Genomic DNA, 27392 nt, shown 5'->3' on the forward strand with positions numbered 1-27392 from the left:
GAGCATTTGTGTTTATTTACGTAGTTACAGTAAGTCAAAGCTATAGGGTTTACATTTTGCTCGGATTAATTAGTTATGTAGTTGCAAATGGCAATCTTAATGTTTACATTTCCTGATTTCTTGTGATTTTTTAACTATGCAGCTTTCAATACTGCATTAATATAGTTTTATGAATTTGAAATCTGTAAGACTGGAGAGCTTAGCTGATTTGCTCTGGGACCATACTATGCATGTAAACTGTGACATGAAGCTAAATTCAGTGTTGATGTAAGAGTACACAACTCCATTGGTGTCAACATTTGCAATTCCAGGCTTGGCTGAAATCAGGAAGTGCAGAGGTGATTGAAAAGGGGCCTGGGATGGGGGGAGGAGTGGAGGGGAGAGTCAAACTTTTCTCAAACATCTGAAGAGGTTTATGTAGCTTTAGTTTAAGTTTAGCAAATAAATCTTTCCCAAACTTTATCTGAACTAATTCATTCACCTATGATAGTTATTGGAGTAACTCATGGTGTCTCATACTGCTGGATTTTCATGATTCTACAGTAACTTGTTCTACTGAATATAACTATACTTGGTGGAAGCAGACGAGGGAAATAATGGATATTTATAAAGAAAAGATATTTGGCATTGATCCTAAATTATGTTAAGTAACTATAGCAACCCATATCTCTGGACTGTAACAGCCTGATTCAAAGCTTACGGAAGCCAATGGGAGTCTTATAGCTTGGAAACTAGGAGCCATTGCATTAGTCAATCTACTGTATGCATGTGCGTTTGAAAGACTGCAACACAGGGATAGCATTGCATACAAGATTTTCTTTATTAATCAGGAATGAACAATGTTCGAACACTATGCCCCTTTCTGGACACACAGGTGTCTAAAGACAGGCAGCAGTGCACCATGATTTTAAAGTACATGACCATGTGCTTTATTTCATGTGTGAAGATGGTTACATAAAACTTGTGTGTCCAAGTACTATGACAGGCAATTTAAACTAAGTGACGTTCAAATGTATTATTCCTTCTTTCACTGTGTATTTTGCATGCAAGACATCACGTAATTATGTCCACTTCAGTGGACTTCCTTCGTCCTGCCCTTTCCACATTTTAAGATGTATTTGAACTGTGGAAAAAACATGCTGTTTGTGATGTCAAAACATTTTACACTTATTGTGACATTTTAATATTAAATATAGGTTAAAGAAATTCTGCTGCTGGAGAGAAGCAGAAGGTGAAAACAGCATGTTAGCTGCAGAGAGAGAGAGAGAAAGAGAGCATGCGCTATCACATAGTACAAGAAATGCATCTAGTAGGCCATTCCCTCAGTAATAGAAATACAATGTGTGTTTTAAATTCTTTTCTAAAACATATTTGCTCTATATTAGGAAACACAATTTCCCACAAACATTTTATAAATTGTACAAAAGTATCAGAGTGATTTTTTTGTTTAAAACCTTTTTGGATGGCATAAAATTTCAATAAGGAGAGAACTATTGTGACAAATAGTCAATCTTGCTGTCAAATTTATATAATATTTATAATTTAAAACCCAAAGATGAGAAGTTGAGATGTTATTAGTGTTTTCTATGAACATCAGATTTTTTTAAAAGAAAAAATCTACCACAACCCTCACCTCTGAAAGTACTTTCATTGTGTTTAATTTTTATTTTAAAATGAGATCATACCATTTTTACAGGTCTTGCCGCTATACCCTTTGGAATACCTGCAAATATCAGGGACTGTGCATATTTTGAGACTCAGTTCTACAAATTGCTTAAATGTTATAGACTTGTTACTTAAAATCTAGGAAATGGATATGCAGCCTGTACATACTATGACTTGCGGACCTGCATACTTTCCAGTAAATCAAGGGTCCATGTTTGATTTCACTTATGTACTATTCTGTTTCAGCATTTGAGAGAACTAAGCAACACCAGAACAGACCATCATTAGAAACTGTTTACTGTAAAAATTGTAAAATTATTTCTCTTCCATCACAGATGACTAGAACAAGCCTACGATAGGTAGAGATAAGGTTTGGATACGCACAGGAAAAAAAAAAGAGTAATCTGGCCAGCATCCAACACCACAATTTTCCATTTGAATAAAAATGGATTGAAGCCTTTGTTTGAATTTAGGGCACATAGAGAAAGAAGATACAGTGAAGGTGTATAACAAAAATGTATAAGTGACAAGTATAGATTTTTAGATTGGCAATCTGTTTGCCATGGTAGAGTCCAATACAGTTCCCATTATAGTAAATGGAAAGAATCCCACTGATTTCAATGTGTGTTGAATCAAACTCAACATTCCTAGTACAGTACATTTGTCTTTGGTCAGGATATACTGCATTTAAGAAGAGTATTTTATTCATTTCCATTTGTAAAAAGTATTTATGAGCATCTAGACATTTATCAAAAAAGCAACAATAAAAGCATCAATCTTTAAAAAAAAATTATAGTCAGCTTCATTAAGCCAAAGTATCATAGTGAGCTAACGCACATCTTGGATTGGGCCCCAAACAACAGATAGAAAGGACTGAGGTCCACCAATGCCCAAGACCACCTACACACAATCACAGGAAATGGAATATTTGGGCGGAAGAAGTATTCAGCTAATCATACTGATGATCCTTATGAGCAGCCTTCAACTACTTGAAGGGGTTTCCAAAGAGGATGGAGCTCGGCTGTTCTCAGTGGTGGCACATGACAGAACAAGGAGCAATGGTCTCATGTTGCAGTGGCGGAGGTCTAGGTTGGATATTAGGAAAAACTATTTCACTAGGAGGGTGGTGAAGAACTGGAATGGGTTACCTAGGGAGGTGGTGGAATCTCCATCCTTAGAGGTTTTTAAGGCCCGGCTTGACAAAACTCTGGCTGGGATGATTTAGTTGGTGTTGGTCCTGCTTTGAGAAGGGGGTTGGACTAGATGACCTCCTGAGGTCTCTTCCAACCCTAATATTCTATGATTCTAAGGCTGAAACCCCCATTGGCACATAGTCCTTTCCAATATACCCTGGAAAAATATTCTTTTCTGTCCCAGATTCAAATACCACCTCAACCACTGTATGTGTGTGCAAGAATCACCTTGAGTAAATATTTCATCCTTTTCATATCCCAAACTATGGTTGGTGGCTAGAGGCCAGATTCTCAAAGTCAGTGAGAATTAAGCACCTAATTCACCTAGATGTTTTTGTAAATCCCACAAAATCCTGCATTTTTAGGTGCATAAGTACCTTTGTAAAACTGGCCCTAAGCAACTGTCTTTTTTCCCCTTTAGTCACATCTATGTGGATAGTAGAAGACTCAGCTGAAGAAGATATAGATTATACAATGAAATCTAAGACACTTTTTACCTATATAGCAGTTGTATCCAGTGTATCCAATCTTACAGGGGCATGTGTTGGGAGCTGTACATTCCATATTCCTTCCACATGGATTTTGACAAACAGCTAATTAACTGAATAAAAGTTACAAGAACCAATAAAACACATAAAAATGATCGCTGAGTTAGATAGTAACGGACAGATTCTACCCTTGGTTACTTGTGTACTTTTCAGCACAGAATTGAGCCAAAGAGTATATCTAGTGCAGAACCCTAGGGGTTCACAAAATGTTACAGGGGGTTCTCGGAAAAAATTCCCTAATGACGGACAGAGCTGTCCCTAGGGACCCCGGGCAGCACGGGGCCAGCAGCCCGGAGCCCTGGGATTTCCAAGAGCTAAGCAGATCAAAGCAAGCATATCTATCATACTGAGGAGATTTAAACTTAAAGACTCCTTATAAGAAATGGAAAGGGAGGTGGATATTTTTGGCTGTTTTTAAAATTAAATAGGCAGCTAATATTGTTTTTAAAATTATTATGAAGAACAAGTTTAAGCTTTGTTTGTTTGCCTGGACTGCTCAAGACCTGAATGCTTGTGTAGGAGGAACTCTTTGAGTTGGCTTCATGCTGTTTCACATCTGATACTCCTTGATGAAACATAGGAGCCTTGTCTTATAACAGGCTTATTCAAAGTGATACAAGCTATGAAAGTGAGATCTTGGAAGAGTGTTGTTGTTTTCATAATGTAATAAAAATACTGTAATGATAAATAATAATTAATAGTGTGTAATAAGCATGTCATAAAAACAAATTTTATATTTCCAAGATCACTGCTTTTATAATTTATATTCAGGTAAAGGAGAAAATCCCTGGAAATATTCATTTTTAGGAGGGGATTCGTGAGACTTGACACCTTAGTGAAAGGGGTTCACAGGTTGTTAAAGTTTGGGAACCACTGATTTCTAGTGTAAACTGTTAAACTTTCAGAGTGACACATGCCCCTCTGCAGAAGGCTGGCAAAAAGTGTATGCACTGCCAAGCAAAACAAATGTCTAGGCCTTTTGCACAGGGCTGTATTTCATAAATGTATCAGGACAATTAAAAAAGCTATTAGATTTTGATGATATGGCAGCTCTGATCACTGTTCCTAAAATAATCTCCCATCATAGCAAACAGGAAAGTAATAAGAATGACTTTCAGGCTGGGAAATAAATAGGAAATAGACTTTTATTTCATGACTAAAAATGCCGACAATGTAGCAACAATTCTAGTTAGGCAGTATTTCTGGATTTTGTGCAGAATGTCATGTCAGACTAATGTCAAGAAAAATGTATTTGAATTTTTGCCCAGTTTAATCAGTTGTGACTATCTGCTGTCAAAATTCCATTTCCAGTGGCTTTTCCTTTCCCATTAAACAAATTATAGTTATTATTCATTTGGTAACGACAAAGCTGTGACTTTTCCTCCTTGACAAGTGGCCATCCTTAATTGTGACTATTAGTGCACTGGTTCTAGAGTCACTCCCCCCGCCCAGGAATATTGTAAGACCAGCATATTTTGCAGAACTCTAGAGACATCACATTTTCAAGAGAATATCTGTTCCAAAATAGGTTTTATTTTCTACAGAAAACTTTTGTGCCCATTTAAAAAGGGATTAGAATGAAAATATCCTTCAAACTGCTCCTAAGGCAATACCGTTTCAAGAAATAGCCTGCATTCCACAGAGATCGACCTCTACCTGCCCCTACTGCAAGGATTGTTAGCTGTCAGTAACTCTACATTGAACATGCTTGGGGTGGAGAATAAAGAGTTGAGCCATGCGTTTGGCTTGAATTCTATGTTCTTGATTCTAAAGGTGTAGATCTGCCAATAACAAGCACAACAAAATACCAGAACAGAATGTTCTGTTGACCTCATTTCCAATGTTGAAATGATTCACCTGGGATAGAAAATTACAGTACAAGCTCCATCCCCGGGTACCCTAAAGAATCCTATATAACTTAAACAGCTGCTCCTAGTCACTTACTACTGTCTGTACGCACCCTGTTAAATAAAACTAACCCCAGAGGAGGAACAGCTTTTCCTTCCATATTTTAGTAGTTAAAATGCCTTTAAAGTTACAGACCTACATCACTTTAGTACAGTGGGAAATGGAAGCAAGAACATAAATAACATATTTCATTATGATTTAAAAATCATTACAGTGAACATTTCAGAGCACCAGTCTGTGAGGATATGTGGCACGTTAATGCAAAAATATATTCTGAACAAGAATCCTGTTTTGGCTAGGTATGGCTTAGATGAACTAGTTTCATCTGTTGTTTCTCTGATTCTGTAGATATGGTTTAAAAAAAGGTACTGAAAAATAACAGCTCTGTAAACGTTGTGGAATGTCTAACACACTTGGTCAGTGATGAGCAGTGTGCCATGAACCTGCTGAATGTGTACCGCTATCATTTATTGGCAATACAGTACTTGTCCTTTAAGGGTATGTCTACACAGCAAAGAAAAACCCATGGCTGGCCCGGGCCAGCCAACTTGAGTTTGTGGGGCTCAGGCTGTGAGGCTGTTTCATTGGTGTGTCGACTTCCGGGCTTGGGATGGAGCCCGAGCTCTGGGATCCTCCCACCAGGCTTCAGCTTGAGCCTTGGTCTACACGGCAATGAAACAGCCCTGAAGCCCGAGTCGGCTGGCACGGGCCAGCCGTGGGTTTTTCTTTGCTGTGTAGACATACCCTCTAAGGACACTTGACGCTGATCCTGATTTTTTTTAAGTTTCCCTCCCTCACTTCACAATGTAGGTTAGTCCTTTAGCACAAGCAAACGCTCTCATTTGTGTACACATGCACAAACCTCAATAGGCCCCTGGCCCTCCTGTTTCCTTTCTGTAACTCTGCAGGTGACTGTAGCTCTCTCCTTCTCAAACCTTCAAGAGGTTCTATCTCCATGACGTGCTATAGGGCCTCACTATCTCATCTTAACACTGAACTATTAATAAATAACAATATTAGTGCCTTCCACTCAGAAACGACGAAGCCCTTTACAAACTGAGTACTTGGGACCAAAGTATGGTGGTGCTGTAGTGAAAGATGGGGAAGGGCCCTCCTCTCAGCTCACCTGCAGAGGGCTGAGCTGGTGCCAGAGAGTGCAGGAGAGTTAGGGGGGACTCTCGCTCTGCCTGCAGAGCTGGTGGTACCAGAAAGAGCAAGGTGAAGGCAAGATGATAGCCCTGCTCCCACTTACACTGTCAGGGAGCTGCTGAAGAGAGTGTTCTCAGTCAGAGCTGCAGCACTTTTGGAAAATCTGACCACTTCATTTAGATACCTAAATCTGAGCTAAGATCATTGAAAAATCTGCCTGGCACATTCAAAAGTAGGAGGGTTATTGGGACGGAAGAGTCTCTTAATGAAGGATCTCAAAGGAGGAGGGAGCCACAACTATGTTTAGAGTCAGAGAAGAAAAGTCTTTGTCCTAAATGAGAAAAGAAAAACAACAACAAAAAAGGTTGGTTTGGTTCAGGAGAAATATTAAACTCTGGGCTGTTTCTTATTTGCCCCAAACTAGTTCCCCTAGGCTTAATTTTGAGCACACATTTTAAAAAAATAGTCTGGATTCTGTCACACAAAATAAACATCACTTACTGCAGTATATATTATCTTGGAATATTTTCAGCCATTCCTGTTAAGCACAGGTCATATTTCTTAAGCACCACAGGTATCAAACCTTGCTACAGATGGGCTGCTTCCTTTATCTAAACAAATTCCATTATGAAATAAGATGGTGGCAGCTCTCAGCAGACGGTATGAGGCTGTCGTCAGTTTCACTCATTGTTAGTTCACAATACCGGAGATGCTGCATCCAAGCGTAAAGATTTCAAAAAGTTTGGACTCATTCGAGCTTTGATCATCTGCTCGGTTTTGTTGTCTGTTCTTAAAGGGAACTATTGTTTCAGGGGAAATCAGTACCGTCCTGGCTGGACTGTCAGGTGTTTCAGCAGAGATGATGGCAGTTCTTAATGCAAGGAATTATCATCATCTTTCCACCCCCTGTCAGGATGAGTCTGCTGCTTTTGACATGGAAAGAAACATCAACAGCTGGGGGTACAATAGATGTTCCTCAGGCAGATCCAGGAATGGAGGCATTTTTGGTCCGGTTCCAGGCAGGTGCACAGTAAAACTTTTGATGGAACAGGCTCATAGAAGAGACAGACTTGTTATTTAGTCAGGTGACATGGTTAGCAGCAAGAGAAAAATAAAGGATGTTTGTGTATTGTATCATCAAACTCTGAGACCGAGAATTATGTTGGTAATAAAGGATTTCATCTTACTGACTCTGTAGAGGGATTTTCAGTAGGTCTAGTGATCCAAGGTGAAGAGAGGGGAGCTAAGGAATGGCAGCTAAATTATATATTTGAAGGAAAATAACAATCTACTTGATAACGCTGCTTACATACAAAGAAGATGTGTGTGTCTCTGTAAGGCCAGAATTTGGGAACCAGCCATTCTGTACTAAGTATGGCTCTGGGAGTGCCCTGGTTCTGAGACTTCTGGGTATCTCTCCTGTCCCTGGTGCAAGATAGGGCAGCCTCAGGACTGCACTGCCTTATGCCTGTGTACCCTTCCTGGGCAAGTTCAGGAAACAGCTGGGGGTTATTGTGCCCCTGGTGTGGCCCCCTTTCCTGGGTAGATTCCAATATGCCTCCCCTAGACTGGGAACAGTTTGCTACATGGCCCAGAGATGGCTACAGCTTCTGTACCCCACCTGGGGATTCCACCACATTGTGGGAAGCCGGAGGAAGCCAGTAAAGCCAGCTTGAATGCCGCTGTGCACTCCCGGAGCAGTGTAAAATAACCTTGGGGGGGGGGGCAGAATCTGGCCCATTATTTGTGTGCATAACATGAGAACGTGAGTGTAAAAGGGAATTAAACAGACAATGCAAACATTTTGCCTATTAATCTTAGCAATGCAAGGCTAGTTACTGTATCGGCTTTTCTAAGGGATTTCAACAGAGGATTTAATGATAGGTAAGCGAATTCACTCCTTTTAAACAGTATATAATACTATTGTTTCTCTGAGGTCCTTTAAGCTGTCTAATAAATGAGTCAATAGATTATGAATACACTTCTGGAACTATGCATGTCAGGTGGCAAGGTCAGTTCCCTATTCAGAATACTAGTGATGGGATTTAAAATTGCTTTCCAAGGTAGCAGAAACTTTTTGTTTAGCAAAACCTAAATTGTCCATGGCATATGAAGTTTGTGTGGACTTCTGGAGCCTAATTCAGATCTTTCTTACACCAATTTTACATGATTGTAATTCCATTGACTTCAAAAGCATGACTCCTGCCTTAAGTCATGGTAAATGTAATCAAAATCAGGCGCGCTGTTTCTATTGATTAGACACTGGCAAAATAAAAATACCATTCATCTTAGGAAAAATCTGTTTGTTCTGAGCAATAAAACAAGTTTGTTCATTATTTCAAAAGAAAACCAGGCTTTGAAAAAAAATGTGATCCCAACTGACAAATCCCACAAACTCACAATAAAAAAAATCATTTTGCACAGTGATTAGCATAGAAAATATTGAAGGGTATTCAGCAGTTTCTTTTTTCTCTTACCTTGACATGTAATTCCATCACCATTGTATCCAGGGGGACAATGGCCACATTTAAATCCTCCATCTTTGGCTGGCTCACACTGCACTCTGTTAAAACATGGCGTATTAGCACACGTGATTTTCTTCTTCGGATGCAGCAGCCCATTAATAGTTTTTGATAGTGCCAAATGATCCACCGCTGAGGCATATGACTTTCTGATTGCAGTTGTCTGTTCTGGAATCCTTGCTTGAACAAACGTTCTGGGAAGTACTGGAAAGTTAGCACTTTGGGGAGCCATACCCGAAAAAGGAGCTCTCAGACGGAATGAGGAGGTTAGTGGTGCTGTCAAAGCAGATGTCCTTGGCTGGTCTGTTCTAAAAGCATGAGCTGGTTTAGTCTTTGTAGTTGCAATCCTACTGGACCGTTTTCCAGGAGAAAAGTCAAATGTTGGCTGGATCCGTCGAACAGCATGTGGCCTTGTAAGTAATAAACTTGTGTTCTTATCATGATGGGGAGAAATAGTCCCAGCTGCATGTGATCTAACATTTAGCTTATAATCAGAGGAGATCTGGGTTGTCATTCCGACAGTCGCTGCTTTGGGGTTAGGTTCTTGGAGCAGAAGTAGATCATGTGTAGAATTTTTTATTTTTACTTTATTATGGGAAGATGCTCTTTGAAGTAGTGAGGAGTCTGGATCAGTATTCCTTGTATCTGATGCCTGAGGATGGAAAACCCTCCTTTTCAAAATAAGTGATTGAATATCAGTGACTGTGGGGTTTCTTGTCATAAGGTAAGTGTGTTCTAGTCTTGGGATTTGAGCCTGGGAAAGTTTAGAATAAATATTTCTTGACTTTATGACAACTTTTTCTTGGTAGGAGCCTTTAGCATCTATATTACCTCTCTCAGCAGTATCTGTACGACTGTAGGAAGATCTTGACGCTAGAGTTAAAGGAAGATATGTATTAGTAAATCTACTAGTCTAAATCCACAAAAGGAACAATGATGCATCATCTTGATCAATAAGTAACAGGGTATCATCAACACAGAAGAATGAAATCCACTATACACAGGAAGAGACATTATAATAAGTCCTGAATAACTGAGTCTATTATTGTTTGTTTGGATTGTGGTATCACCAAGGAGCCCAGTTGTGAATCAGGGTCTCCTTGTGCTGGGCACTGTACAAACACTTAGTAAAAAAGACTCTGCCCTGAAGAGCATACAGTCTAAGTATAAAATGAGAGAGAACAGATGGACACGGAGAGGTGGAGCAGAAGGAAATGATGAGACAGTATAGTTAGCATGATGGACAGTGGTTCTGGCACACTAGCCACTAGCCACTATCTGGCTAGTGTGCCAGAACCACTGTCCATCATTCTTACTATACTGTCTCATCATTTCCTTCTGTCTCATCACTTGCATCGTGGAAAAGGAGGGTTTTTTAAGGCTAGTGTGCCAGAACCACTGTCCATCATGCTAACTATACTGTCTCATCATTTCCTTCTGTCTCATCACTTACATCGTGGCAAAGGAGGGTTTTTTAAGGAGGGATTTGAAAGAGGACAATGTGGTGGCTTTGGGGATGTTTATGGGGAGCTCCTTCCAAGGAGGAGCAGCATGGGAGAAAACACAAAGGTGCCTGTTTGAAAATATAACAAGTGGATGATAAAGACTTGCACCATTGGCAGAGTGGGAGTTGGGGTAGACCTTTCAGTAGTTGTATGAGATGCTAGATGAGGAGGGGATGGGCTGTGAAAGGTGTTGAAAGTGAAGACAACTAGTTTGAGTCTATTCTTTCAGAAATATTAATTGCCACATGCTGTGTCTAATGAATGAAGAAGCTATTTTTAACAAGTTCTGGCATGCTCACTCCATGGCACGGGGCTCATTTCAGGATGTGGGACTGTGCCCTAGGCATACAATCCTTACATAATTACTCAACATTTTTTATATAGTTGTTTAAGGACTACATAAATATCAATAATCTTTACAATGCTCCTTCTGAGGTTGGTGGTATTACCATAGCTAACCAATGAAAAATCTGAAGTACAGAGATTAAGTGACTTGACAACGGTCAAGGAGAGTTAGAATCAGAGCAAGGACTAGAACACAGGAGTTCCTGGCTCCCAAAGCAGTGTTCATTGAACTAGTAAACCATATCCCTCTTTCAGCTGATGATGATGTGTTATTTTCTCTCCTGGAACACAATGGGGCATTGTGCCAGAGTTGGACGCTGGTAGTGATTCATGCAATGGATAACAGAAGTAAATAAATACAAGTATTGTACTGCACAATGCAAGATTGACAAATGATCAGAAGAGTGTGGAAAAAGGGGCAGAGGAGAGAGGAAAGAGAGAGAAGAAGAATTCAGAGATAACAGAGAAAAAGAGAAAATAGGAGAAGTAAAGGGATTTTTAAAAATGAATGAGAGAAAGAAAGATGAAAGAAATATCCCCAGAGATAATTATCAGTCACAGACAAGAAGTACTTCTTCTAGAAAATTCAATTCAGGGATCAAGAAGTGACAGGAGTGACAGTGGAGGCCTGAATAGCCACTTTGACAAATTTCTGAAATGAACACTAATAATAGCTTTGAGCTCCAGCCATCACAGTGGAATCATAGATTCATAGACTTTAAGGTCAGAAGGGACCATTAGGATCATCTAGTCTGACCTCCTGCACAACGCAGGCCACAGAATCTCACCCACCCACTCCTGTAACAAACCCCTAACCTATGTCTGAGTTATTGAAGTCCTCAAATCGTGGTTTAAAGACCTCAAGGTGCAGAGAATCCTCCAGCAAGTGACCCGTGCCCCACGCTGCAGAGGAAGGCGAAAAACCTCCAGGCCCTCTGCCAATCTGCCCTGGAGGAAAATTCCTTCCCAACCCCAAATATGGCGATCAGTTAAACTCTGAGCATGTGGACAAGCCTCACCAGCCAGCACCCAGGAAAGAATTCTCTGTAGTAACTCAGATCCCACCCCATATAACATCCCATCACAGACCATTGGGCATATTTACCTGCTTATAATCAAAGATCAATTAATTGCCAAAATTAAGGTATCCCATCATACCATCCCCTCCATAAACTTATCAAGCTTAATCTTGAAGCCAGATATGTCTTTTGCCCCCACTATTCCCCTTGGAAGGCTGTTCCAGAACTTCACTCCTCTAATGGTTAGAAACCTTCGATTAATTTCAAGTCTAAACTTCCTTATGTCCAGTTTATATCCATTTGTTCTTGTGTCCACATTGGTAAATCATTCCTTAAATCATTGCTCTCCCTCCCTGATATTTATCCCTCTGATATATTTATAAAGAGCAATCATATCTCCCCTCAGCCTTCTTTTGGTTAGGCTAAACAAGCCAAGCTCTTTGAGTCTCCTTTCATAAGACAGGTTTTCCATTCCTCGGATCATCCTAGTAGCCCTTCTCTGTACCTGTTCCAGTTTGAATTCATCCTTCTTAAACGTGGGAGACCAGAACTGCACACAATATTCCAGATGAGGTCTCACCAGTGCCTTGTATAACGGTACTAACATCTCCTTATCTTTACTGGAAATACCTTGCCTGATGCATCCCAAGACCGCATTAGCTTTTTTAACAGCCATATCACATTGGCGGCTCATAGTCATCCTGTGATCAACCAATAGTCCGAGGTCCTTCTCCTCCTCTGTTACTTCCAACTGATGTGTCCCCAATTTATAACCAAAATTCTTGTTATTAATCCCTAAATGCATGACCTTGCACTTTCCACTATTAAATTTCATCCTATTACTATTACTCCAGTTTACAAGGTCATCCAGATCTTCCTGGATGATATCCAGGTCCTTCTCTATATTAGCAATACCTCCCAGCTTTGTGTCATCCACAAACTTTATTAGCACATTCCCACTTTTTGTGCCAAGGTCAGTAATAAAAAGATTAAATAAGATTGGTCCCAAAACCGATCCCTGAGGAATTCCACTAGTAACCTCCTTCCAGCCTGACAGTTCACCTTTCAGTATGACCCGTTGTAGTCTCCCTTTTAACCAGTTCCTTATCCACCTTTCAATTTTCATATTGATCCCCATCTTTTCCAATTTAACTAATAATTCCCCATGTGGAACCGTATCAAATGCCTTACTGAAATCGAGGTAAATTAGATCCACTGCATTTCCTTTGTCTAAAAAATCTGTTACCTTCTCAAAGAAGGAGATCAGGTTGGTTTGGCACGATCTACCTTTTGTAAAACCATGTTGTATTTGGTCCCAATTACCATTGACCTCAATGTTCTTAACTACTTTCTCCTTCAAAATTTTTTCCAAGACCTTGCATACTACAGATGTCAAACTAACAGGACTATAGTTACTCGGATCACTTTTTTTCCTTTCTTAAAAATAGGAACTATGTTAGCAATCCTCCAGTCGTACGGTACAACCCCCGAGTTTACTGATTCATTAAAAATTCTTGCTAATGGGCTTGCAATTTCATGTGCCAGTTCCTTTAATATTCTTGGATGAAGATTATCTGGGCCCCCCCGATTTAGTCCCATTAAGCTGTTCTACCTCCATAACCTCATTCCCATTTGTCATCCTACCATTATCTCTAAGCTCCTCATTCACCTCATTAAAGACTGAGGCAAAGTATTTGTTTAGATATTGGGCCATGCCTAGATTATCTTTAACCTCCACTCCATCCTCAGTGTTTAGTGGTCCCACTTCTTTCTTTGTTTTCTTCTTATTTATATGGCTATAGAACCTTTTACTATTGGTTTTAATTCCCTTTGCAAGATCCAACTCTACATGGCTTTTGGCCTTTCTCACTTTATCTCTACATGTTCTGACCTCAATAAGGTAGCTTTCCTTGCTAATCCCTCCCATCTTCCACTCCTTGTAGGCTTTCTGCTTTTTCTTAATCACCTCTCTGAGATGCTTGCTCATCCAGTTTGGTCTACAACTCCTGCCTATGAATTTTTCCCCTTTTCTTGGGATGCAGGCTTCTGATAGTTTCTGCAACTTTGACTTGAAGTAATTCCAGGCCTCTTCCGCCTTTAGATCCACAAGTTCTTCAGTCCAATCCACTTCCCCAACTAATTTCCTTAATTCTTTAAAGTTAGCTCTTTTGAAATAGTCTCAGATCTCTATTTGTTTATCCTTCCATCTAGTTTGAACTGAATTAGCTCATGATCACTCAAACCAAGGTTGTCCCCTACAATCATTTCTTCTATGAGGTCCTCACTACTCACCAAAACCAAATCTAAAATGGCATCCCCTCTTGTTGGTTCTTCAACTACTTGGTGAAGGAATCCATCAGCTATCACATCCAGGAAAATCTGAGCCCTATTATTATTACTGGCTCTTGTCCTCCAGTCTATATCTGGGAAGTTAAAGTCTCCCATGATCACACAATTCCCATTAGTGTTTACTTCATTAAAAACATTAAAAAGGTCTCTATCCATATCCGAATCAGATCCCGGTGGTCTGTAGCACACCCCAAGCACTATCTCAGGGGAGGCTCTAGTAGCTTTCTTTCCCAATGTGATTTTTGCCCAGACAGACTCTGTCTTATCCATTCCATCACTTCTTATTTCTTTACAGTCTACCTCATCATTGATATACAATGCTACTCCACCACCTTTTATCCTAAATGAATGTTAGTAACTACCAAAGGGATCAACCTGGCAAACTAGAAACTGAAATCTTCCATTTACCTCCTGATCGGGTACAATAGATGCAGTGTAATCTTCCAAATATGCCCCGGCTAATGTATTCCAAGCTGCACTTTTTGCGGGGTTGGGGGAAGAAGCCCCCTCTAGGTCTGAGTGTTTCTATGACCATTCAGCCTTTGGCCTTTCTGATCAGAATGCCAAAAAGGTGCCAATTGAGCTAACTGTGGTCGTAATATTGTGGGGTGGACATCTGCTCACTATGATAGTTACTGAATTAAGATCTCTGATAGCCGTTTTCCACAGGCAACCATAAAGCTATAAAATATTTATTTTGAATTGAATTTTGGACTCAATTCAAATGTGACTTAAAGGTGACAGTCTCAGTATCCCATTATCCATCCCCAATACTATAGCAAGTTTTCACTAATATGGTTCAGTGCAAGCTAGTTAAGATAAGATCATGATAGAACTTTTCTGGCAGAGCCAGTAATTTTTATTGGGCAATTTTTCTAGTATCTAAATAGACAATGAAGAAGCATTCTAAGAGATTGCAGACTCAGTTGTCTGTAGTCAGCAGCTTTCTCCAATCCTGTGTACTTCAATTTATTTTCCATGCAGTCGATCAATATCTTACAATGTATAACCTATTATCAATGCAGAGTGTGATTGGATGAATCTGGTTTTCTCTGTGATGCCAGTGTATGATTACATATTGGCGTGGATGAAAATAACAACAAAATGACAGGCCAAAGTACTGTGTCTATTATGGTACAAAAATACATTTTCACTCACCGGCAGCCTTTCCACCTACGGTAACTGGGAGCTATGCAGTAGTGAAAAGATTGAGGCTTTTTTTTTTTTTTATAGGAGCAGGTAAGAGAATGAGGGGCTGATACACCACTACACTGTTCCAGTTTTATGCTGCTGTTAACTTCATTAATTTCAAACTAGAGTAACATAGTGGTGAATCAAGCCCTGAGACTATAGATTTTTCTTCTTCTTCTCTATCGGGGGAAGATTGGGATCTAAATGGCAGGGATCAGATCTCAGAGAATGAACATTTAACCCGCACCCCATTCTGAACATGCTACTTTTGAACTATGCCTCCCGGGGATTTCCTCTACACTAAAAGTCCCCAGACACTCAGTTAAGCCAACTTTCCAGCTACTTTGTACTGGAGCAGCATGTAAGAGCCAGAGAGGAAGCCCAAAACTGACCCACAACATTTGACCTAAGGTCCATCATGACAGTGCTGAGAAGACACAGAACATTCAGATTTTCCTTCTGATGTGAACTGCAATTGCCAGCCAAATATTGCACCTCTGTAGTCAAAAAGAAGAAAATCATGCCCATTCTCAAAGTAATAGAGGGGCTGTAGGAGCCTGTGAACACAATTGGTCTCAGATACAAGGAAATGGAGCAGAGATACTCCAGTGCTGCCAAAATCCAGGGAAAGAAATTGACACTGAAAACCAGAAGAAAACAAGTCTAACGCATTTGTTGTCTTCTGGGTTTCCGGTCTTTCTTCTGTGCCTTGCAGGCTTTCAAAAGCAGGCCAAGTCCAAGGCTAGATTAAGGCCAAATGGGGCCATAGATGCATCAAAACATAGGGGTCCAGTGTAGACCCTACCCCCTCTTCTCCCAAAACATCAGCAGCATGGGACTCCCTTCCCTCATTTCCCCCTAGGGGAGGCAGCAGTGGATCCTTCTCCCATATAAATAAGCCCTTTGTTTTCAGTTTAAACTGATTTTTACCAAAAATTCCTGTGTTTTTTACAAAAGTTAGTTTTACAATAGTATTATTCATTTTTTTCCAATTTTCACCCTACTTTTGTGTCATTCAAATATATAAAAATCACTTGTTTTATTAGGAAGATACAATACATTGCATGAGATATATGTATTATGATAATGCATTAGTCTGTCTGTCTATATGCAAAGCTGCCTGTTGCAGTAAGGCTATGTATAAAGTCTAGAAGATACACACAATAAACAACAGGCACGCATGCAAGCTCTGAAGTGCATGTGCATCTGAACATACTGATGAATCTCATGCCCACCAGCTATATATTTCAATCTGTTAGGAGATAATGGTCTAAAGATCTGACATACTAAAATTGGAAGAAAATGAAAATCTGTATCAGAATATGTTTCAGAACACAAGGAAGTATTCAAAAATTCAAAAACAAAAAAACAAAAAAAAAACAGGAGAAAAGGATGAAGTTGAATATATGTGCTGCAAATGGTGTGGCCCAATTATTAAATGTAAATATTTATAGGCTAATCGTTTTAAGTCTAGAACAGTGAACTGTTTATTCAAATGAAAAGTTTTATTTGGGGATTAGAGATATATTGTTAAACTCAGAGGTAGCATTGTGCTTTGAGTTCTGTTTTAGTTCTGCAGAAAACTACATTGATGAATGGAATTCAAAGCATTAATCTGCTGAATACTTTCCCCCCCATCTTTCTGCCGACCAAAATAAACCCCAATATTTACTCAGCAAAATTATTAATAATTTTTTTTTAAATGATTTTCACCTGTTTTTGTTGTTGTGGTAATAAATCGATAAATTCCTGGGAAAAATTAAATAACATAAAAACTGAAAACGAAGGGCCCTACATATAAAGAGGCAGGGTTGGCAGCAGGCTCCCCAGCATAGCAGCTGGAGTGTGTCTGCTTAACAGGTGGGCGGGTGGGCCTGATGCACTGCACTCTTCCCCTCCTGCCACACATATAGGCCTTGGCTACACTGGCAATTCACAGCGCTGCACTTGCTGCGCTCAGGGGTGTGAAAAAACACCCCCCCTGAGCGCAGCGAGTGCAGCGCTGTAAAGCGCCAGTGTAATCAGCGCCTGCAGCGCTGCACACTCCCTCGCAGCGCTGCAAGCTACTCCCCTCGGAGAGGTGGAGTACTTGCAGCGCTGCGAGAGAGCTCTCGCAGCGCTGGCAGCGCGACTACACTTGCGCTTCACAGTGCTGCCGCAGCAGCTCTGTGAATCTGCGAGTGTAGCCAAGGCCAAAGTCCTCTTTTGGAATGGTATTGCTAAGGGTAGCACAGAACAATGGGTCTTGGAGTTAACACCTTATTGAGATCCACAGAGCAGTTCACACCTCTCCAAGCTATTGCTCAAGGCTACCTGCAGACTCGGTTATTGCTGATTTGTTTATATCTGGGTCTCATTTCCAAGCTTTTCTTCACACAATGAGAGCTAGAAATGTTTGTTTCTTTTTTTAAAAAAAGCATACATTCTGATGTAATCACATGACGCCAAGATCTGGAGCCTAACGCATGGTCCCATAGTGCCTATGCCTTAATCTAGCCCTCACTATGTCCTGAGACCCAACTAAATACATAAACGTGATGAAGCACTACTCTTCAGCTTAAGATCAAATCCTTCCTCTCGTAAGAATTCTCTGGCTCTGACATTCTCTGGCAACGCGGAATATTATTGCACCTTTGCATCCTGTTAGCATACAACTGTTTCACAATTCAGTAGATAATTTAAGAATTCACCTTATTATTAACACAATTTAATACATGTACAGTTTGTATATCTTTAGAGCCATTCACATTTCGCAATACATTCTGTGTAGCACATTTCTCATTCAGAAAAATGTCATCAGAGAAACGCTTTTCTGACATATTATACTGTGTGGTTCATCATTTAAAATTTGAAATACCTACAAGCACATACATCTCATTTAAAGTGTCAAGAGAGAGCAGAAAAATTATGTTGGTCTAAGGAGTCTTGTTACCAAAGTATAAGGGATCATTCTGTTTATCTCTCTCCCTCTCTGCATTCATACTTTTTTAAAAATTTGCCCAGTGAGAGAGGAACACTGTGACCATATGTCTGGAAGAAGAGGAGAAAGCAAGCGAGAAATTTCACAATATTCTGAAAAAGAGTGATCTTATCTTTCCATTTCCCCTGGTCCCAACCTGCCCCCTAACTGGGGAACCTTTCTACTATCATTTGTTTCCATAACAACAGTGTGGTGAAAACTCCCTTCCTCTCATCTATGAACACCTCCTACAACCATCATCTGAGCACATACCCTTGACTCTCCCCTCCCTGCTGTCAAATTCTTCAGAATTGTACCCCATCTAGACAAGTGTCTAGATTGCTTTCTCAGTTGCTGTAGCCTCTTGCTGTCTTCCCATAAAAAGCAACAAGTCCCAATCCCCCTAGCTGGGAACCCTCAATCCCTCCCTCCAAAAAAACCTCCCCACTAATCAACATATGATCTTGAGCCCCCAAGCCCTAGCAAGCACCAGTTTTCAGGTTAAATGAGAAACAAGCACATCCTCAATTAAGTTTGGGATGGGAATGTAAATTTAGATAATAGCTTCCGTTTGGGGATTCAGATTCTCTTTCTACTCTTAATGTCAAAGGTGGAAAGTTAAACACTGTGCAATAAAAAAGGAACTTTTAGCACTAATTTAAAGCATAATTAGCATGTGCTGCTTCTTTTTTAATCAATCACTTTTAAAAATATGAAAATAGAGAGGTATTAATATTAGCCTTATTTTAAAAATAAACCTTTACATTGTCTTTTAAAATGAGTTTGGTCTCATGCTTGTAACTGTTTTCCCACATCACAAAATGGATTTTGGATGAACTGGCATTTTGGGCCTAAGTGGTGCCTTGGGATGGAATTTACAAATGGTAAAAGAGAGGCAGTGGCAGACATATGAGTGGAAGCCTGCCCACACTATGCCTCATTGAAATCAATGTTATCAGTCCATCACTTCTGTGATCATTAAGTTCACTCACTAATTTATTTACAACAAAATAAAAGAGTGGACATCTGGTTCACTTTCCCTAGAGGCATAGCTTATCCTCATAGAAAAGTTTCTGTTGCCTTAGATGGTGATGTTGGTGTAAGGCTGCCTCTGTTAATTCTCTTCCCCAGTGCCCTACATGGAATCATGAACAATAATGAATATTCTAAGGCACCGACATTCTCCAACTGCTTTCTTTTTACAACAGTTCCATTCTCCATTTTAGCGTTTAGGTGTTTTGTTTGTTAAATGTGGCCACATCTCTCAGAACATCTGCAGCGGTACAAACAAAATTCTACAAAACCATGCAGAACTTTGCAATGCAAATTTGTTTTGTGCATATGAAATAGAAAATTGCACAGCTCTGCCACAAAGGATTTGCAAAGGAAAAACTGGGATCTCCGGCCAGCTCTGACGTTGGTATCTGCAAAAAGATCTGTGTATTCAGAGTACAGCATGCTCTCAAATTTAAAAAATGAATCTGCTTCATCTAGGCTTGTATTTCTCCCCTCCTCCAGGTCCATTTTCTGTGAACATTTAAGTGATTGAATTTTATTCACAAACATTTAAAGAGAAATATTGCAAGCTTGAATGCTCACAGTCCTGAATAGCAAATTTTAAACTCACACTCAAGTATTTGTATTAGAATTGCTTTATTTTATAAGGAAGGGGGGACTACTGGACATAACACTGAGATAGAATCATGTTGTGGAGCAGGCAGAAATGGAGAGCTTAGAGAGGCATGTGTGGTAAACATGTAGGTAAGCAAAGGGATACAGTAGGCAGGGGCGGCTCTATGTTTTTTGCCGCCCCAAGCACGGCAGTCAGGCGGCCTTCGGATTCGGTGGCGTTTCTGCAGGTGATCTGCCGGTCCCGCGCCTTCGGCGTACCCGCCGCCGAATTGCCGCCAAAGCCGCAGGACTGGCAGACCTCCCACCGGCATGCCGCTGAAGGCTTCCTGACTGCCACCCTCACAGCGACCGGCAGGCCGCCCCCCACGGCTTGCCGCCCCAGGCACACACTTGCTGCACTGGTGCCTGGAGCCGCCCCTGACAGTAGGCAGCTCAAAACTCTGGATATAGTGGAATCTCCAGTGCTAATTATTTAAATACCTTCCAGTACAGACAACGGGGGGGAAATCCTGTCTCCGCTAAAGTCAACATAGGTATGTCTACATGGCCTGTGCAAGCCAGCCTCCTAATCTGGGTCGACAGATTTGGATTAGAGGGGTTTGTGCTAGCGCAATGAAAATATCTGTGCAGATGGCCCTTTGAAGTTGCAGCTCAGGCTTTGAAGTCTAGGGAGGGAAGTGGGCAACTTCAAAGTGCTATCTACACAGTCGACAGCTATTTCTAGAACATTAGTGCAACCCCCTGTCTATCAACCCAGACTGAGAGTCTTGCTTCCATGGACTGTGTAGACAGACCTCATGAGTTTTGCTATTCTGCGATTTCAGCAGAGACAGGATTTCACCCAGGGTTCACCCCAGAGACCTAGTAGAGAGGCAATTAAATGAGCCAACAATGTCCTGACTGGACCTTTCTTAACAGGATCACATATATGAGACAATAGCTGGTGAGGACAGAAAATTATAGGCCCGTCCATGGTGTGGAGAGCCAGAAGAAGGTTATCTTTGTAGCATTCAGGGTCATGTAAAATCCATTGCATGGGTTCTCTGTCTCTTGGGGCATTTTTTTAGGAGGGTGGGGGACAGAAATGCTCCCTTTCCACTGCTTTTGGACCTACTGTACCCGCACAAACAGACACAATATTTGGGCCACAGTTAGGGCCCTTCATTTTTGGTTTTTATTTTATTTATTTTTTCCTGGGGATTTATTAGTGTTTATTACTGCAACAACAAAAACAGGTGAAAATCGGTGGAAAAAACTATTAATAATTTTTCTGGGTAAATATCTGGGTTTATTTTGGTGGATGGAAGAACAGGGAAAAAAAGTATTCAGTAGGGTAATGCTTTGATTAACAGAGTTCAATGTGGTTTGCTGCAGAACTAAAACAGAACTCAAAACATGCCACCTCTGAGTTTAAGAAAACAATATATCTCTAATCCCCAAATAAAACTTTTCAGTTTACCGAAAACTCAACAGTTTACTATTGTAGACTTGGAACTATTAGCCTATAAATATTTACATTTAATAATGGGGCCATACCATTTGCAGCACGTACACTTCACCCTCTTCTCCTGTTTTTGGTTTTTTTTTCCATTTTTTTTTAAACTTTTGACTACTTCCATGTGTTCTGATACAGATTTTCATTTTCTCTCGATTTTAGGGTGTCAGATCTTTAAACCGTTATCTGCTAGCAGCTTGAAATGTGTACATGGTGGGTGTGAGATTCATCAGTACATTCAGATGTGCACACGCTTCAGAGCTTGTGTGCCTGCCTGTTTGTTTGTTGTGTTTATTGTCTAGATTTATACATAGCCTTACTTCAATAGGCAGCTTTGCACATACACACAGACTAATGTATTATCGTAATACATATATCTCATGCAATGTTTTGTATTTTCCTAATAAAACAAGGGTTTTTTAATATATATTTGAATGATACAAAGGTAGGGTGAAAACTGGAAAAGAAAAAGAATAATACTTTTTTGTAAAACCCAGGATTTTTTTCAGGAAAAATCAGTTTAAACTGAAAACAAAGGGGCTTAGTCATAATGAGGCACATACTAGCAACTTGATACCATAGTGACTGGACAGACAGGTAGACATTGAAAATGAGGTACTATAGCTGTTTATACTGGACTTCATTTAATTTGGGAATACAGCCATTTTGCCCCAGTACCGGCATTATTAACTGTTGGGCCTGATCCTATAGGGGGTGCTGAGTGACAAAGAAAGAATACTCCAATATTCCTCCTTTTCCACTGACTTTTCCCCACTCCTTTTTAAAGGACCTTTGGGTTTTTGCAGCTTTCCCTCCATCCAAATGTCTCCATTAATTTGCCAAAGGAGTTATATTGACCAGAACTGGTCGAAAAATTTTGACTAAAGTTTTTTTCCCATCAAAACCAAGGGTTTTAAAGAAATGGCCTGGAGGTTCCGTCACTCACCTAGGTTGACCTAGGGAGGGAGACCTAGGTTCAAGTTCCTACCCGGCCTGACCACCCAAAAGTGGGCTATCTGCTAAGCTATAGCATTAGTCTCTCCCTCTGGTCCCCTGAGTAGTTAATTATTCATCTCCAACAGTGTGGACTGCCTGTAGGTTAGGGCCCTTACCTGAGATGTGGGAGACCCATGTTCAAGTTCCTGCTCTGAATTAGGATGAGCAAAGATTCAAATGTGGGCCTCCCAGACTCCAGGACCATGTCCCTAACCCCTGGCTGTTATAGAGTGAGGGTCTCGCGTAGACATTTCCCCCCCACACACACACAAAAAATGTCTAAAGATTTCATTTTCAATCCACATTGGAATGAAAACAGATTTTGAAACCTCAGTATTTTTGGTGAAAAGGAATAGTCATTTTCTGGCCAGCCCTAATTTTGAGAGCAATGTGCTGTCTCCTCCCCCTGGAATGATTGCTCAGCAGAGTCTGGTACAGCAAGGCTGCTCAGCAAATGTACTAATGCTATTTCTAGAACTTATATCCGAAGAAAACTGGGATGGAGGCTGAAGACTTAATCATTGCAAAGTGAGTAATGCTGAAATCTTGTGTTATTTTATAAGAGAAAGGTTATGTTACGAGGAGACAATCTCTTTACTCATGTTATATTAATGGCCTTATTTATCTCCCATAATGCACAGTTCAGTATATTTATAGGATTTTCAATGGGACTCTTTGACATTTTAATCCATTTATTGATGCACTTAAATAAAATGAGATCTAAGAATTTGAGAGCTTAAGTCATTTAAGGGTAACATATCAATGAAGATACTGAATGAAGGTTGGAGAAATTTTTTTTGCAAATATTTGATATGAGAGGGAATGGAATTTAATTCTCACTAATCCCTTTAACACTCAAGGAGTCTCAAAACAATACCTTAGAAATAGTCACCTTATTTCTAACCACTTCATTATGAAAAAGACAATATAGAGCAAAAAATATGCAACAGAAAGCACAATTCTGGGACTCAGGGAACGTAGTAATGCAGACAAATTAGGGGCCAGATGCTGCTCTAATTTATACCCATTTCACACTAGTGTTGCTTCATTTACTTCCTTGGAGTTACTCCCATTTATGCCTGCATAAGATAGAGAAGGGTAAGGCCCTATGAGTTAAACTCTACTGAGGTAGACAAAATTATGAATGGAACAGGAAGAAAGATTTTGTACTAATTATTTATGTAGTGCCATTAATATTACTTTGCATCTGATCTATTTTCCCGTGCATCATATTTGTTCGAGTTTGATAGTTAACTCTTCAGAGCAAAGACCTTGTCATTCTGTGTTTGGCAAACAAGATGCAGAGGGAGTGTCAAGGAGGAAGTCAACACACAAAAAACTTTGCAGAAGAAGTGGGCCTTAAAGACATATAATTTGGTTTGTTCCTTTATTTAAGACTCAGAAGTTTTATTTTTTAAAAAATGTCTAAGTTTTCAGCCACAGGTTGGGTTTTACAGATCAAATTTCTGATGAAAATCCATATAAGAAATCTTAAAAGCTTTCTTCCAGTTATAATTCCAGACCAGAGAGATATAGATATGTTTCTCAAACCAAACCTCTGAACCCTACAATGTTTGTCATTTACCACATATTTTAGTCTGGTTGGATATGTAACTTTTCCCCTCTCCTCAAATAGCTCTACTGGTTTCCTTCCTGGTTTATTTCAAGATCCAGTTTAAAGATGTATTCTTTGATTTCAAAACTCTCCTTGGATGTGCTCCAGCCACGCTCACAGAGACCTTCTCTTTCTCTGCTCCTTTGTTATTAGCCTTCTCTATATGTACTTACTACTGTTGGGACAAGAGTCTTTTCTTCTGCAGTTCTTGGAACAGCTTGTCCCGTATCTCTCTGTTTCATCATCACTTCACCACATTTCAAATCTCAACATATAATGTCTGTGTCCTGGCCTCTGCTATTATTATTTAACTCTCTAATTGCATTACTTTAGCTCCTATGTAAAGAACATCAGGATAGTGTTTCCATGAGAGACTGTATAAAAAAACAAAACTGTACTTTGTATTCTGGAGTTAGCAATATATTCTACTTCTTCTTGATATCATGAGTGTCTGAAATATTAATAAAAATGGCACTCTTATCTGATGCCTCATGGGCCTTCAAACTCTTTCTCTAGGCTTAGACAGGTTGATCTATATTCTTAGTGGCTTAGATCAACCCGGATCCTGTCTGCAGTGTCCCTGTCTATTTCCATACAGACTGCCTCAGAACTTTAATAGCAGGGTATAGAGGAAATTCATAATGTTTCTTCAAAGGAAAAAGGGTTTAAATTTGAATATTTTACCGAAGTTCTCCTTTCACTTAATTCAAGTAGTAAATGGCCTAAAATTACAATTACAGTGTTTTGAGTGGTAAATACATAAAAAAGAGTTACTTTACATATGAAAGCCCAGAAATTATCTGAACTGTGTCTTGTTGAAGACTAATAATGTTTGTCTTTTAATATCACATGAGCACGTCTAAATGCCCTCAGTGAGATCTTTCCTTTATATAATTTCACAAAATTTCACAATCACTTTCAATTGAATAAGTCTGGACAACCATCTTTAAAAAAGAACATTTTAGATAATAGCTTTTCTGAGTACATACTGAAACTTTTATGGAGTTTTTAGCTAAAATTAGTTGGTAACAGGTCAACCAAATGAAGCACAAGACATTTTTACTTATGGACAGTGTTAGCATATTAACTCTTAGCAACAGCCTACCAATTTGCTGTACCGAAATAAATACAACAGATTCCAGATCCAAACCTGGTGCCAGACAACCCTAAATTCCATTTGAGAAAGATATAAATAACTGATAACATTAGTGCTGAATTTGAAGTTTGCCATATATCTAAATAGCCTCTTTCCCCAAATGCAAGGATTTTTCAAACAGGGACATGTAGCTGTAATTCACTATTATATTAAACATACACTTTATTGTAGAAGCTACTCCTGCCTTTAGAAATCTACTGACAGCATCCCTGACATTGACATATATTCTGAGATCATCCTTTTAAGAAAGTGTTTAGATTTTTCTACTTGAAAGGGAATAATAAGTTGGGCAAGAAAGAGCATCTTCCAGGTACACTTTAAATAGTAGTTGTATTACATTTAATCCTTTCTCTTCTTAGGCTCTGGGATGATATCAAGGATTTTATTATTTTCAACGCTGCAGGAATTTCCATGGTGAAACAAGTTAGGGCCTCTTGGAGATTTGATACCAAAATGACAAGCAAATGGGAGCCAAGTTAAATCTGTTTTTAGATAAATGTAAGTGGAGAGAAAAAATTGATCAGGCATAATGGGGAGTTTCTGCCTTTCCTTTGAAGCATTATGTATTGGTCACTGCTGAAGGAAGGACCTCAAACTTAGTGAACCAATAGTTGGATTTGGTGTGTCAAATCTTAGGTTTCTAAGACCATACAAATAAATACAGTAATTCAGTAAATAGAACCTCTTAGTCAGATGGTTACTCTTAAATAATCTAGATTCTAAGTGATTTGTCAGCAGTCACACTATAGACCAGTAGGCTCGGAGGATGTTTCCCAGTGAGAGCTTCTGAGAGTCTCCTACACCCTCACTTTATCCTAAAAAAATCCCCAATACTCTAATTGAAATTCTCCTCATAATTTATATGTTTAAATCTCCTTTCATCCACAAAGATCCAATAGTGTTTTGTAAGCTGCATACAGTAATAATATCACTATTAAAATATAGTAAATCTGTCTACAGAAATGTACCGATTTATTCCAGATTCTGATGCATTTATCTGCATTGATTATTATGTCACTCCATGAGTAGATCCACTGAAGTGAATGGAACTACTCTTGTGAATAACTGCTCACCAGTGCGAGTGGGCATTCACAGCCTGGCCCTTAGTAACTTTGGCTAAGGGTAGTGGGGCAAACCCCTGTCCTAATGAAAAATGCCTTGTGATAATGATAACACACAGCAGACAGGACATTGATTTTTAGGGTTTCATTCTAAAAATCTCACTCACAGTAAGCTGCATGGAAGCCAGTGTAAACCTTGGAAGTGAAGGCCTAATTTGCCCCGCTAACGTACTGTGGTTCCAGAGAATCTAGGTATTTCACATTAAGCCCTACCCATCTTTATAATGTTTATACCTTCTTTCTCTTTCACAATTCCTGTGCTGCTCTTACTTCTTCTTTAATAGCAAAACTCCTGTTTGACTTCAATAGGGCCCAATATGAATTATCTGTATTTTTAAGTGTCTTTAACAAAACTGCAACTCTACCATATTTATGAAAACAGGAACTGCTCCCTTTAAAAAGCTGCATGATATTACTACTATATGCTTAAAGGGGCTTGAAAATGTAAAAAGGGAAATAATCTGGCTCTCAGTTCTGTCACTGTAACAAACTACAGGGCCTCTGCCCTCTATAGATTATTTGTTTGGAGACTGGGTTGTTATTATTACCTCTTAAAAGAATCATGATGGCACTGTGATTGCTTAAGCAAAAAAATGGCACGGTCTTGGTAGGAAAGGAATGTAATCTATACTTGATGTTCTGATTGAATGTAAATATTATTCATGGCATATAGCTTTGTCCTTTCCCTGGTGGTTTTATGACTTGGGCTTCATTGGTCTCCTATTGCTGAGTTACATAATTTGCAAAATATATCATCTGGACTGGAAGCACTTAACTGATAGAGTATATGGATAGGCAAAGCTGGAAACGATTTTTCTTTTAAATTATCTAAACATATTCTTCCCACTGTAAAAAGCAACAGAGGGTCCTGTGGCACCTTTAAGACTAACAGAAGTATTGGGAGCATAAGCTTTCGTGGGTAAGAACCTCACTTCTTCAGATGCAAGCCTTTAAGACTTCTGTTAGTCTTAAAGGTGCCACAGGACCCTCTGTTGCTTTTTACAGATTCAGACTAACACGGCTA

General features: G+C 39.6%; 1 protein-coding gene across 1 annotated transcript in view; it reads right to left on the bottom strand.

The window, feature by feature from the left end:
* The window catches only part of LOC135885737 (von Willebrand factor D and EGF domain-containing protein-like), a 253396-nt gene that overhangs the window by 39285 nt on the left and 186719 nt on the right, over nucleotides 1-27392 (bottom strand). The window contains exon 22 of the mRNA XM_065413644.1: nucleotides 8941-9858. Within this exon, the coding sequence (XP_065269716.1) occupies nucleotides 8941-9858 (918 nt within the window). The remainder of the gene's footprint in view (nucleotides 1-8940; nucleotides 9859-27392) is intronic.

This window comes from Emys orbicularis, chromosome 11 (assembly GCF_028017835.1).
Source record: "Emys orbicularis isolate rEmyOrb1 chromosome 11, rEmyOrb1.hap1, whole genome shotgun sequence".
NCBI classification, from domain to species: domain Eukaryota; kingdom Metazoa; phylum Chordata; order Testudines; family Emydidae; genus Emys; species Emys orbicularis.